The 13,314-nt window shown below is 39.5% G+C and overlaps 1 protein-coding gene across 3 annotated transcripts in view; it reads left to right on the top strand.

The window, feature by feature from the left end:
• The window catches only part of LOC410662 (lachesin), a 273,388-nt gene that overhangs the window by 221,870 nt on the left and 38,204 nt on the right, over positions 1-13,314 (top strand). For 2 of the 3 annotated variants that reach the window (XM_026446141.1, XM_026446142.1), the window contains one exon: positions 8,346-8,501. The exons of the other annotated variant lie outside the window; for it this stretch is intronic. In XM_026446141.1, the coding sequence (XP_026301926.1) occupies positions 8,346-8,501 (156 nt within the window). The remainder of the gene's footprint in view (positions 1-8,345; positions 8,502-13,314) is intronic. 3 annotated transcript variants of the gene reach the window in all.

Below are 13,314 nucleotides of genomic sequence, written 5' to 3'. Positions count from 1 at the left end.
TTTATTGAAATTTATATAAGTTGCTTGCTCGGTTAAATTAATTTAAAAATAAGTAGAAATTCTTTTTCGAAAGGATTTGATCAGAAAATTTCTGTAAGTTTCTGAAATTTTGATTTTGAATTTAAACGATCTAGCGAAGAAATAAATCATATATTGAAAATATTTATATTACGAAAATATTTATTATTAGCGACGAGTTACGCTCTGTCTAATGCAAACACGTTTAATTAATCGCTTATTTGAGTATCAAAGTTTCCTTTAAATCGTTATGTGAAAATTGTGATACACGAGGTATTAATTTTCAATTAACATTCTTTAGAAGATCGATTCTAAAGGCCAAAAATAAACATTTCTGTTTCCATCCAATCCAAACTTCAATTATTTGTTTAACTTAATAAAGTTACAAGCAAATGTTATCGATCTCGTTCGATATTAAACAGTTAAAATTAAACAGTTCGACTCGATCCGATATATAACTTTCTTTTATCATCGTCATAGATGATAAAATTACATAAAAATTTTCATTTTTCACGATAATAAAAGAAAAAAAAACCCAGAAATCTACGCTCTCGAAATAAATATTGCATCCGAAGCAACTTGAGAATTAATTGTTGAAAAAGAATTAATTGGACGGGGCGCGTTAAATTTCAAACGTTTGCTCAAATATTTTTCTCTTCGAATATGAAAATTATAAGAGAGATTCCAGCTCGTCAACGGAGAAGCCATAATACCGATACCGTTTTCCCTCCCTCGTTTATAATGACGAGTAAGCAAAAAAAAAAAAAGAAAAATCGACGCGTTTCGATCAAAATAGCTCAAGGCAAATCCGCGCTCGACTTTCGAATATATAAATTATTGAAAATATCGTATTGATTTCGATGATCGCGAAATGAGGGGAGGAGGAGGGGGTTGGTTGTTGGACGCCGCGTTTATCGAGCCATATCGTCGAAGCCCATCCGCGAATCTCGAGGAAGATTTTAATTTTATATCGGGACATTATATTGTCGGGTCGGCTACCCGGTGCTGACCTAATTAAGCGCATTTAAAATTCAATTACCGTTGTCCTGGCGGCCTCGTGCAAAGCTGAATTGTATTGTCGCGAACAGACATCGGATGGAACCGCTATTGACTCGCAGAAAAAAAGAAAAGGAAAAAAAAAATCGCGGAATCGTTCGGTCAAAAAAATATTGTGTGTGTGTATGTGTGTGTCCTCGGTTTAGATAGTGTATTATAGTTGTAATTTGTTCGTTTTCGATAGATTTTCGATCGAGGAAATTGTTCTATCTGCATCGTTAGTCACGTTTATTTTTAGAGTATTCTTAGTTTAAACTGATAAGTGTCGTGAATGTTTATACGATATATAATCGGTATCTATCCCAGACACGTCGGATTGGTCGCAAAAAATATTCAGACAATTTCTATGCTATATCAGCATGTATAAATAAGATAAGGAAACATTAGTTTTTTTTACATTTTACAGTGCACGAAAGAAATAAATATCAAAGAGAATAGTTGTATCTCTAGTTTGTATTTAATTTTAATTATAAGCAAATTATTATCGAACTAAACACTTTTATATAGGATTTTTCGCGCTTTTTACAACTATTACTTTTTCAAACAAATGCGAGAGAGAAACTGTGAAATTTATTAAAATCTCTGCTTTATTACTATCACTCGGCCGTACAAATAGCGAGAAGATTTATCAGCAAAAATAAAAATTCTTTCGAGAGGAATTCAAGAATGAAATTTCATCCCGGATACAAATGGATCGAGATTATCTATACAGGGAGAGTTAAATTTATAGTATCCGAATATTTTTACCTTATGAAAACTCTCTTCTTTTCGATATTTCATTTAAACAACGTAGAAAGCTTAGGAATTAAAATATCGCGACATCTCCCAATCGATATTTTCCCAATCAACTCGTAAAACTTGTGAAACGCTTTAACGCTTTATCGTATCGTAGCTTAATTCACCCGGCAAGTATTATATTGCATCGTGAAACGATCGTGATATCGGGAATTAGAATTAAAAACCGCTTATCGCTGTTCCTAAAATCCTAAATCCACAATGTAACCAGATAAATTCTTATTACAAATTTCCGCGTTCATAAAGTCCGTGCCCCGGCCTTTAGGAAATCTGCGCGCAACGCTGCACCATTATTTACAGCTCGGCTTATAACTCGTTAAACACGCCCCTAAATCTTCCTCTTTCAAAAAGCAAACTTTACGATCGCTCGAATATTCGCCTCCTACTCCAACTTCTTCTTTCACCCGTTTCCCCTTCCATCCCCTCGTTAGTAGCCGTCCTCTCTCGACGAAGGGGTTGGGATTAGGCCCGCGAGAATATACGATATTTAATAATGCCTCGACACACTAGTCGTCTCTCCAGGGACATCCATCGATCCTGGATGCCGTAATTAATTATCGTGGGGCAAGGAGGAGCGGAATTATTTCTGGTATTAGCCTCTCTGCCCAACGACGCGGATTTATCGGGGATGGTTTATCGAATCCATCGATTTCCAGACGCGGTCGATCGATCTCTTTTCCCGAAACGGGTATCTCCCTTGGGACGTCTCATCTTCTCGGGGAAATGTAAAATTGAAGCTCTCGTTCGAAGGGAAATCGGGAAAGAGATCGAGACGAGGCGCGCCGTCGAACCTTCTGTGCAAGATATCCCGTAACAATCGTGGAAGGAGCTGATTTTACGTCGGAAAAAATATAAAACAGGGAAATTTTTCATTTTAGAAAATTCTTCGTTTTCGAACACCTTGCTCTCTTTTTTTTTTTTTTTTTTTTAGAAAATCTTTTAGATTGAACATATACGTACAAATTTTCACATTTGATTCTTTCTAAAAGAATCTAATCTAATTTAAAAATTGCTCGAATTTGATCAAGAAACGAGATATACTTTTTCGAAAATCTTTCCTACTCGATTCTACCACCACGATTACGAGACGACAGTACACTGATGTGATACATACGATTAAATCATCCCGTGGATGGACATTCTTTCCACGAGAAAGTCTCACCGCGGTTTGCACAGTTGGTTAAGTTATTGTCGGGGAGCATGGATGGGAACAATAGCCGTTAACTCGGCGAACACATCGGCTCGTTCAATCGGTTCAAAGGATCGTATACGCGCGGGAGATGGGAGATTCCGATTCGAATCACTTCTCTCCAATTGAATCAGTCCCTCCGCGGATCACCGCTCGATCCTTCTTACCTCCCGGCCGGAATTAATTTCCCCGGTTTAGGATCTCGGTGATCCTCTCGTTTAATAAGTGGCCGATCTCTGGTTGGAGAAAAGAGGAAGGGGAGAGAACCGCGCTCCTCCCCCCTCGAACTTTTCCATTTAAAATCCCTGTGCTGTGTGGAGAGAGGAAAGAGGGGGGGACGTTCCGCCGGGGAATAAAAGCGGAATGATCCACGATAGTTGTCCCGCGAATTTTTCACGCTTGTTGCCGCATAACGGCGCGAACGAAGGAAGGTAGCCTGAAATTTTCAACGAGTTATACGCGCAAACTTGGACGAAATAAGGGGATGGAAAGGGATAAGGGAATGGAAGAAAAAGGGCCTGTGGAAGGTGTGGCGGATGAAATATACGAGGTTGGCCGCGATTGCTCGGCGAGGAAAAGGAAACGCCGTTGTGCACAGGCGTGCCTTTCTACCAGGGATACTACGCGAAGTGAGGGAGAGAAAGAGAGAGAGCGCGCTCTTAACTCGGCAAAGATGGTAGTAGGGCCCGGCCATATTGTTACGAGGGTGGACGAATAAGGGGGAGGGGTTGCAAAGGCCACGAAACAAAGTTCGCCCGGGCGTATTTAAACTTTTATTCGAAAACTTTTTAGCGCCACCCTTCCTCCTCGTGTCCTCGCTGTCATCGTCTTGTTCGCGTGGGTACGGCGTACAGCGAATGGTGTTTAAAGGGTCGCTTGTTTGCCAGCGAGAAATGAAAGAAAGGAGGGAAGACGAAGTTCTTCTCGCGAGCGAAACGCGCGGAAGGGAAACACGACGGAATATTTCACGGGAACGGACGGCGCTCTGAAAATACGGACGGCGGGGGAGTTGGTTGGAGGAGGATTATACCGGGAAGGGTATCCGGGGAGGGAATTAATTGAGTGGATGCCTCTCTCTCTCTCTCTCGAAATTCTACTCCCCGCTCACCTGTTTATTTTTGGACCAGCTCCCGCCGAGGCGGGGATACTTCTTATTCGCAACGGTGCAAGTTTCCCCTCTTACCTGGAAATTAATTATTTCTTGTCCCCGTGAGCGGGCCGTTTAATCTCGCATGCTTTTGGAAAATTGTTAACGAGCCGGGGAAATTTCTCCCCGAGAAATTCTTCCTGTAATCGGTGTTGTAAATTCTGTATAAGGAAGATGGTAGGTGTTGGACGAAGATTCGTTTCGTAGGATTCGAATGCTTTTGACGAGATAGATATTGGCCAAGCATTTCGAAAATTTTGTTACGTAAATGTTTCTCTCTGTTATGAAACAAAAGAAAGAAAGTTAATTGCTACTAATTCGAGTCGTAATGGAAAAATTATTGGACGAATATTTATCGATAAATTTGACGAAATTCTGTATAAGGAATAGAGATGGTAGGTGTTGGACGAAGATTCGTTTCGTAGGATTCGAATGCTTTTGACGAGATAGATATTGGCCAAGCATTTCGAAAATTTTGTTACGTAAATGTTTCTCTCTGTTATTATTGAAACGAATCTCCTATGAAACAAAAGAAAGAAAGTTAATTGCTACTAATTCGAGTCGTAATGGAAAAATTATTGGACGAATATTTATCGATAAATTTGACGAAATTCTGTATAAGGAATAGAGATGGTAGGTGTTGGACGAAGATTCGTAGGATTCGAATGCTTTTGACGAGATAGAAATTGGCCAAGCATTTCGAAAATTTTGTTACGTAAATGTTTCTCTCTGTTATTATTGAAACGAATCTCCTATGAAACAAATGAAAGAAAGTTAATTGCTACTAATTCGAATCGTAATGGAAAAATTATTGGACGAATATTTATCGATAAATTTGACGAAATTCTGTATAAGGAATAGAGATGGTAAGTGTTGGACGAAGATTCGTAGGATTCGAATGCTTTTGACGAGATAGATATTGGCCAAGCATTTCGAAAATTTTGTTACGTAAATGTTTCTCTCTGTTATTATTGAAACGAATCTCTTATGAAACAAAAGAAAGAAAGTTAATTGCTACTAATTCGAGTCGTAATGGAAAAATTATTGGACGAATATTTATCGATAAATTTGACGAAATTCTGTATAAGGAATAGAGATGGTAGGTGTTGGACGAAGATTCGTAGGATTCGAATGCTTTTGACGAGATAGAAATTGGCCAAGCATTTCGAAAATTTTGTTACGTAAATGTTTCTCTCTGTTATTATTGAAACGAATCTCCTATGAAACAAAAGAAAGAAAGTTAATATTTACTAATTCGAGTCGTAATGGAAAAATTATTGGACGAATATTTATCGATAAATTTGAGGAAAGTTGACTGGTTGTGTGCATAGGACAGGTTTGAATATTATGAGAGTCAGTAATAAGTGGCGTATCATCTTACCAAACCGCAACTGTGTACGAAGAGTAGCGATACGTATAATGCTGCACGGTCCCGTGTTGGACATGAATCTGAATTGCACCCTTGGTTGATGCTCGCTAAGCAAAATTACCATCTAACCAAAGTTTCAATCTTCTCCGGGCAAAGATTGGCTCGGGACTGCCTCTGGCGAATGTGGATCTTAAACTTCAGTTTGGCTATTCCGTTTTGTTTTCATTCAAGCGAGTATCTGTCTATACTTGCTTCGAGACTAATTTCAAAACTTATCGGAATTCGATGGAAAAAACGTATATTTATTATTTGTCGGGGAATAGAATCTATTATCGTAACACCTGACTCTACGTAAACGTGTTCAAAATATTTACATCTTTTTGTAAATTCGTAGCGTGAAAGCTGTTCATCATAATGATCGACATAATATAACTGTACAATATTGAGTGTAATGAAAGAACTTGAAGAATACATCATAACGAAAATATAATTTTAAAAAACTAATAATTGAAACGATGAATTGGAATATGGAAACGTATTATTCAAAATAATTTTCCGAAAGATTGATATAAAGAAGAACGATTTCGATATAGTATTCCAATGGAAATAAAGATATCCGAAATCGAATTAATTAGATCTATTAGAAAAACTTGAGAATTTAACATTCCAAGACACGTTGCTTCAACTTCTTCTCATCTAATTCAAAATATTATCCCTGGTTAGTTAAGCAAGCATTTTATCACGGTCGTAAGTTATATAAGGGAAAACTCGAGGGAAGGAGGGGAACAGACATATTTGTGCAACATTCTCGAATCGAGGAGCGGTTTCCATCGTAGTTACGAAGTTTAAGCGGCAACCCAAGAGTTGGGGAATGAAGAGAGGACTCGATTCTTGCGGATAAGGAGGAAAAAAAAAAGAATAAATAAATAAAATTGGTCGAGCAGCGAAACGACCCCGAGTTCCTCGAAACCAAGTTTCGAGACGGTGGTGGTGTGCTCGCATCCTCGAAGAAATTCCAGTCTCTAGCGCTTTTTCGAGTGGGGGGCGTATTTCGCGTGAACGAACTTCCGATTCCTCCGAGATCGTTGCACACGAGAAGGGATCCTCTGATCGGTGAAATTCCAAATTCACTCGGCTTCCCCGATATAATAATACCCGCTGCTCGTCCATTCCTGCGGCTCGTTTATTCGTAAGCCATTTATGTGGCTTCGATATCATCGATATCATCGTTCCCATTCGAGGCTCCTAACGAGTTAATCCTGACACAACGGGTGTCACAATTCTCATCCAATATCACTTTGTTTTTAAACGTTGATATTAATCGATAATTAATCGTTAAGAAAACGAATTTAAGTTTATAAAAGAAGAAGAAATACAAAATATTCAGTGATACTTGAATCTCTATTCGCGTTGATAAGAGTTTTATTTCATTGAATAAATATATATCCGTAAAAATTTAATCGTTACATACATTTGGAAGCAGAATTCCTTTCCTAAAAAGTACGACAAAGAAGGAAATTCTTCGCTATGAATCTATACATCCCCTGAATCCTGCGACTGCCCGTTTCGATGGGTCGAAAGCTGGAAGAGGTTGGAGAGCGGTATTCCCGGAACGACTTTATCCCGCAAGAGTCGTCGTGACCGATCACGAGAGAGGAGAACGTTCGTCCGACCGTGAATCGTGGAGAATCACGGCCCGAAATCGGGAGCCATTCTTATTTCTCTCTCTCTCTCTCTCTCCATCGAGCGACTCTTTGTGCCGCCCTTCCTCTTCCCTCGGTTCGACGGAACCTCGTTCTTCATCGAAACGCAACAAGTTGAACTTGGCTGGTTTTCAAAGAAGCTGGCGGAATTCATCAAACCGGCCCACCCGGTTTCCATCCGAATCTCTTAGCTTCCAACTTGGATCGCGGACATTCCGTTTTCTTCTTCTGGGAAAAGAGCTTGCTCGAAGTTGTAAGTGAAACAAGTTTGCGGCAACGTTGATCGAAGAAGGGATTTAAATTCGTTGTTTTTGGGAAAGGAAAAAAAATTATTATATTGAAACTGATCGCCAATCGTTGGATTGGGCTATAGATAAGGGTGATAAAATCCTATCCTAGTATCGAACTTTCTTTTATGTTTATATGCTCGACGAGTGCTTCTGATAGTTTTCTACTTTTTCCTTTTTTTCTTCCGAGTTTCTTCTATTTCAAAGTTCACGATCGGGGATGAGATATCCGGAATTTGCCTAAACTTTCCTCGTCCGTGTTCGAAGGAGAGAGGGATACACACACACACACACACACACGGTGTTGGAGTTCTCGCTTCGTCGATTTCGTACGGAATAACGATCGTACGTTGGCCGATACCGCGTCGTATATATAAACCGGGTCTGGTTTAATCGTTGGGGGAAAAAGAAAAAGAACGAACGAGAGAGATAGGTGGCTAAACTGCGCATAGAATTAAGTTCCCATGGTTACGTGACTATCTCGTAGCGCAGCTGTGATCGAGATTCAATTAAGAAACGGAAAGAGAGTATCGTGTTTCTACTTCTCGTGAAATTCGTCCGATCTTAATGTACATACACGAGAAACAGGATGCATAGACGAGGATTAAACGAATAAAGAAGCGAAACCAAACTGAAACAGAAAGAGAGAGAGAGAGAGAGGAGGGGGGAAGGAAAAAAAAAAAGGAACGAGTAAGTAATATAGAAACGGTGTTGGTGAAGGGGAGAGGGGAAGGAAGAGAGTTGGCTGGGTTAGATGAGAAAGGTCCTAATCTATTTTCAGGACGACCGAGCACGCCGTCACCAGCAAAAAGGCCGACCACCGTGTGGCCATCCTCGTACAACCCGTACTATACGAAAAGGACAGAGAGGCCGCCTCCCCCGAGCGAGGAGAGGGTCGAGAGGCCAGAGCAGAAGCTACGTGGTGGGCAGAGCACAGGTGAGGCTTGTATTCTCTCATCTGGCCCTCCCTCTCCCGCTCTTTCTTTCACGTTTTTTACAATCGTGCTGTTATTATTACACTCTGACTTCTTATATATTATTCTCTCTGTGTGTCCCCCTCCTCTTCCTCCTCCTCTCCCTGCCCCGATTTTCCACGCCACGCACGCAAACGCACGCGCAAAATCTCACACGCATCTCCCTCGAAGAGAGCAGCCGCTCTTTGTCACGCGATATTCTGCACTTACGCACTAGATCGAATTGAAACGCACAGAGGAAGGAGGAACAGGTTATCGAGGCTTGGTTCGCAAGTTCAACCCTTTTGCAGAGGAGGATGAGATGTGGTGTGTGTGTAGATGATGTGTATCGTGAACGAGATATGTCTCGTGTTGATAATGAAATTGTGAGTAAGAAAAATTCGCGTTCCAAGATGCGCAAGAGAGAGGATTCTGTTGAGAGAGGATTCTAAAATCGTTCACACGGGCGAAAGGGCTAATCGCGAGAAATGTTTGACATTCGATTTTTGACGAAACTTTGCCGTCGCTTTGAAACTGATATAGCGGGGAGCAAGATTCTTCTTTCTTTCTTCCTTCCTTCCTTTCTTTCTTTCTTGTCTCGTTGGCGCCATCCACTTGGCTCGAGTTTAAAGAAAAGTAAAGTGCAAAGAGTTTTGGGTTAGGTGGGAAGGGGGTTAGTTCCTCGAGTGTTCCAACTTGGAAGAAAATACTCTTCGATCGTTTCAAAAATATGCAAAGTTCCCTTGAAAAATCCCTGTCGAACGTTTCTCGATCGGAGAAAGAGACGATCTTAAGACACGCGCGAGCTTATCGACTGCTTTTAAAAAGCTCCTCGTAAAAACTCTCGTAGCTTTCGTTCAAAGTGATCGTGTATTTAGAGCGTACGAAAGTACGAATCTTTTTATATAGTTGGCAAGCTTGAACCGTTTTTTTATTCGACAAAACGAATGGTCTGTAAGCGCAAAGCATTTCTTTAGAAAGTAGAACGCTTAGAAATATATAGGTAGGAGTTGGTGTTGATTCATATTTCACGGTCAAGATTCAAAAACTCGAGGAATTTTAATAGTCCCCTACCTTTTATTCCTCTCTTTTTCGTAAATTGCTCTGCCCTCCTTTTTTTTCTCCTTTCCTTTCCTTTTCTTCTTCTTTTTTTCTCTTGTCGAGATATCTTACCAATTAGACACCGGTACCTTGGTCCGGAGCAACTCGCTGTGAACTCGTCGTCGCGTTCGCGAAATTTAAGGGTAACCCTGTTTGCGCTGCATAATGCATCGCCTGTTTACAAGAATCCTCGCGTAGACAAGAATTTAAAACGTTAAGAGGCGCGTCGAGCGGAAAACAGCCGCGGGCCAAGCCCCGCTACTTTCGTCTCGCCCTTCGACTCATCCTCTTTTCTCATTTACGCAAATAAGATCACGCCTCGGCTTCTTTACGGTCTTAAAAGTGGCGTCGGGCGTAATCACGTGCGCGATAATTCAAATACCGGATATAATTTCCAGACTCGTGCAAGAAAAAAAGAAAAGAAAAATATTTCTCTCTTTCTTCTTTCTCTTTTCTTTTCACCTGTTGTTGTAACGTAGTGCTGCAATTGTGAATGGATAATGTGGATAAGGACAAAATTACGGGGCGGCGAAATTAACGAAGTGGGGAGATTTAAGACATTAGGATCAACGTTGTTCAGCTCGGTAAGATCCAAAGTCTGGGGCATCCGATTACTGGTTTAATTACTCCTAACTTTGCCCTCGGCAACGTTTCGGCCGTTACGTAATTAATCCCAATGAGATATTTTCAAACTTCGATTCTTGCTGCTTTATTCCTCGGCCCATTGTCTGCGGCCAAGTTACGCCGAAGATAAAGCTATGGGCAAAATAATGAAATCTGAGAAAGTAAAAGTACAACAATCTCCGAATCCTTCGAGTATTTTTCTCCTTTCCAATCCTTTTCTTTCATCGAGCTCGTTTTTCGAGTTTTATATAAAAAGTATCGTTACTATTTACGGAGATCAAAATCTGATAATTCTATCGTCTCCTCCATTATTTTCATTTTCATTTTCATTTCTCATTATAGAAAATCGATATACTTCCATCCAAATCTGATTTCAAACGAATCCTCAGCTCCATCTGCGCTATTTCCATCCAAGTATCCTCGCCAATATTCTCTGACCTAATATTCCAATTTTATCGTCGCGAAAAAAAGTCATCGTGAAGAATTTATCAGATCTGGCTATTTAATTTCGCGAGTTAACGATCGTGAAAAGTCTCCCCCTCCCCACTCCTGAATCAAAATTTACTCGTTAATTCGAAAAATCGAACAGTTAACTGAATACTCGTGTGCCCTGATAACTCGGTAATTCGAACCGATCGAAAATCGTCTTTCAATTTTATTAAACGACGAATGGAACGTTTTCGAAGTGTCGAGGAAAAGTGAACCGAATCGTTCGAGCATTTACCGTTTTGTCACCGCGATACAAATAGCCCTGTGCCACGCCGTCCATAAAATATCCTCGAGGGTGTTATCACGTGGCGATCCGTGTCACCGGTGAGGCATCGTTCCACCCGCTCGCCCATTCATTTTCATTCATTAACGGCCGTTAACATCGTGATATTTTAGCCGATCTGGGGAAAAATCAACGCCGGTTGTCCGTCCCGGAAAATCTGTCAATTAGCCAGCAACTTTCACATCCGTGTCGTCCTTTGCTTTCTTTTTTTTTTTTTTTTTTAGGGAAGAATTCCAAGGAAATTTTGAGAATAATGAGAATATTTGGACGAGGCGCGCGCAATCGTTCCTGGTTTATCGATATATTGTCGATTCGGTAACGAAGCAATTCTCGAAACGCCAAGAGATTTATATTTTATTTCACGTAAGGTTTAAGGATTTAAGAATTATTATATTTCTCGTTATATGAATTTATTTAGAGAAATGTATCGCTAAAAAGTTGCTTCATTCATTGGAAACTAATCTCGAATAATAATTGAAATATCAAACAGCAACTGTCATTGTTATATTTATTAACCATGATCTGACAATTGCATTCTATTACACTCGAAAAGAAAAAATCATTAACAGCTTGAAAACAGGATCTCGACAACAATTGAAATATATAATTAAACTCGAGGCAAACAGTTCGGAGTCCACTGTCGTTATGTAAACTATGGTCTGACAGTTGCACACTGCTACCAACCACGCTCGATGCAATCGTACACTGGCCGCAGCAGCGACCAAACGTGACCAATTGTGCAACGTTTAAACTACGTTTCTGAAGGAAAATGCGTTTGGAATTTTACACGCGGCGCGAAAGCTCGAGAGAAAGTCAGGGGGCACGTACGCGGCCGCGAGTGTGGCCAGGATTGCCGGACGTATGTAGCTAACATTGGCGAAACGTGCGAAAGTCCGCCGTCGAAGGGACAAAGTTCTCGATAAAGGGGGAGTGGTGCGAGATATTTTTACGACCGAGTGCGAGCTAGAATCTGATAACGAGAAAGGATCCTCGTGGAAATTGCTGTCGTTCGCGCGATTATGTCCGATCAAATGATCACGATCTCTTTCGAGTCGTGAAATGTGAAGTTCGAAATGTGTCCAAGATCGATGCTTTTATCATTACTTATTGGAGAGATCGAAGATAGCACTTGTTAGAAAATAGTTTGAACTTTTGATACGACAATTGAATAATCGAATTATTTTATTAAATATTTGTACAATATTTGAATAATTTCGATTTTTCTTTCTTAAAAGTAATTCTTTCTTAAAATTCTTAAGATCGAAATATTATTATTTTATCACAGTTTACGTAAAGTATAGATGTACAATATTTTATTGTATCATTTGTACAATATTTGAATAATTTCGATTTTTCATTCTTAAAAGTGATTCTTTCTTAAAATTTTTAAGATGGAAATATTATTATTTTATCACAGTTTACGTAAAGTATAGATAGATGTGTATTACAGATACAGAATGGAAACAAAATCGAGTAATATTTACCGACGAGATCGTTCGGTCGATCGATGTAACGCGACGCATTAAAGATGCAACGATGCCTTCTCAGCATATTTGCTTTACGTATCGTGAAACGGCAAACTCGTTCCATCTTAATGCATTTCCTTTGGCCGACACTTGTTCCTCCGTCGCAATAAGTGTCTAATCTAATAAAATAGTGAAATAAGTCCATGCCGAGGCGGTCGTTGCGAGTGCAACACGTGCAATCTCTTTCTTATGACTCACTACAATTGCATACGTTGAACACGAACAAAAGAGAATATCTATTGTAGTATTTCCGTGGAGAAACTCTCGATAAATTTCGATCGATATTTAATAATTTAATGATATAAAAATAAAACATGCTAAATACGATTTTATTTTAGAATTTTTTAAATTCATTTCGCGTAATTAGATGGAAGATTGAAATGTTTGGAGTAAGAGGAATCCAGTTTCGATGATGGACAGTTTTAAATTGAAAAAAATTCGCCAAAGACTGAAATAAAAATTTATCAACTCGTTCATCAATAATTATCATGAAATCTTTCTTTATTTTTAACCTTAAATCAAAGCAATAATTTCTTTAAAATTATTACAAATAGACTCTCTTTAGATTCTTCCATTATTCGAACACTAACGTATAATATAATTCTTCAGTAAACTTGACGAGTCGTGAATATCTAGAATATTTAACGATTTGAATAATAATCAATAGATTCTCTCCAATTCGCCAATCCTCGAACGAATTTCGATTCTTCGAAGAATTTTTTTGGCCGAAAATCGCGTTAAACGACGTCCACTTATTCGAGGGCACCGGCTGTG

This window comes from Apis mellifera, linkage group LG1, assembly GCF_003254395.2.
Source record: "Apis mellifera strain DH4 linkage group LG1, Amel_HAv3.1, whole genome shotgun sequence".
NCBI lineage: Eukaryota > Metazoa > Arthropoda > Insecta > Hymenoptera > Apidae > Apis > Apis mellifera.
The sequence above is the reverse complement of the archived record's forward strand: the minus strand, read 5'-3'. Positions and strand labels throughout refer to the sequence as shown.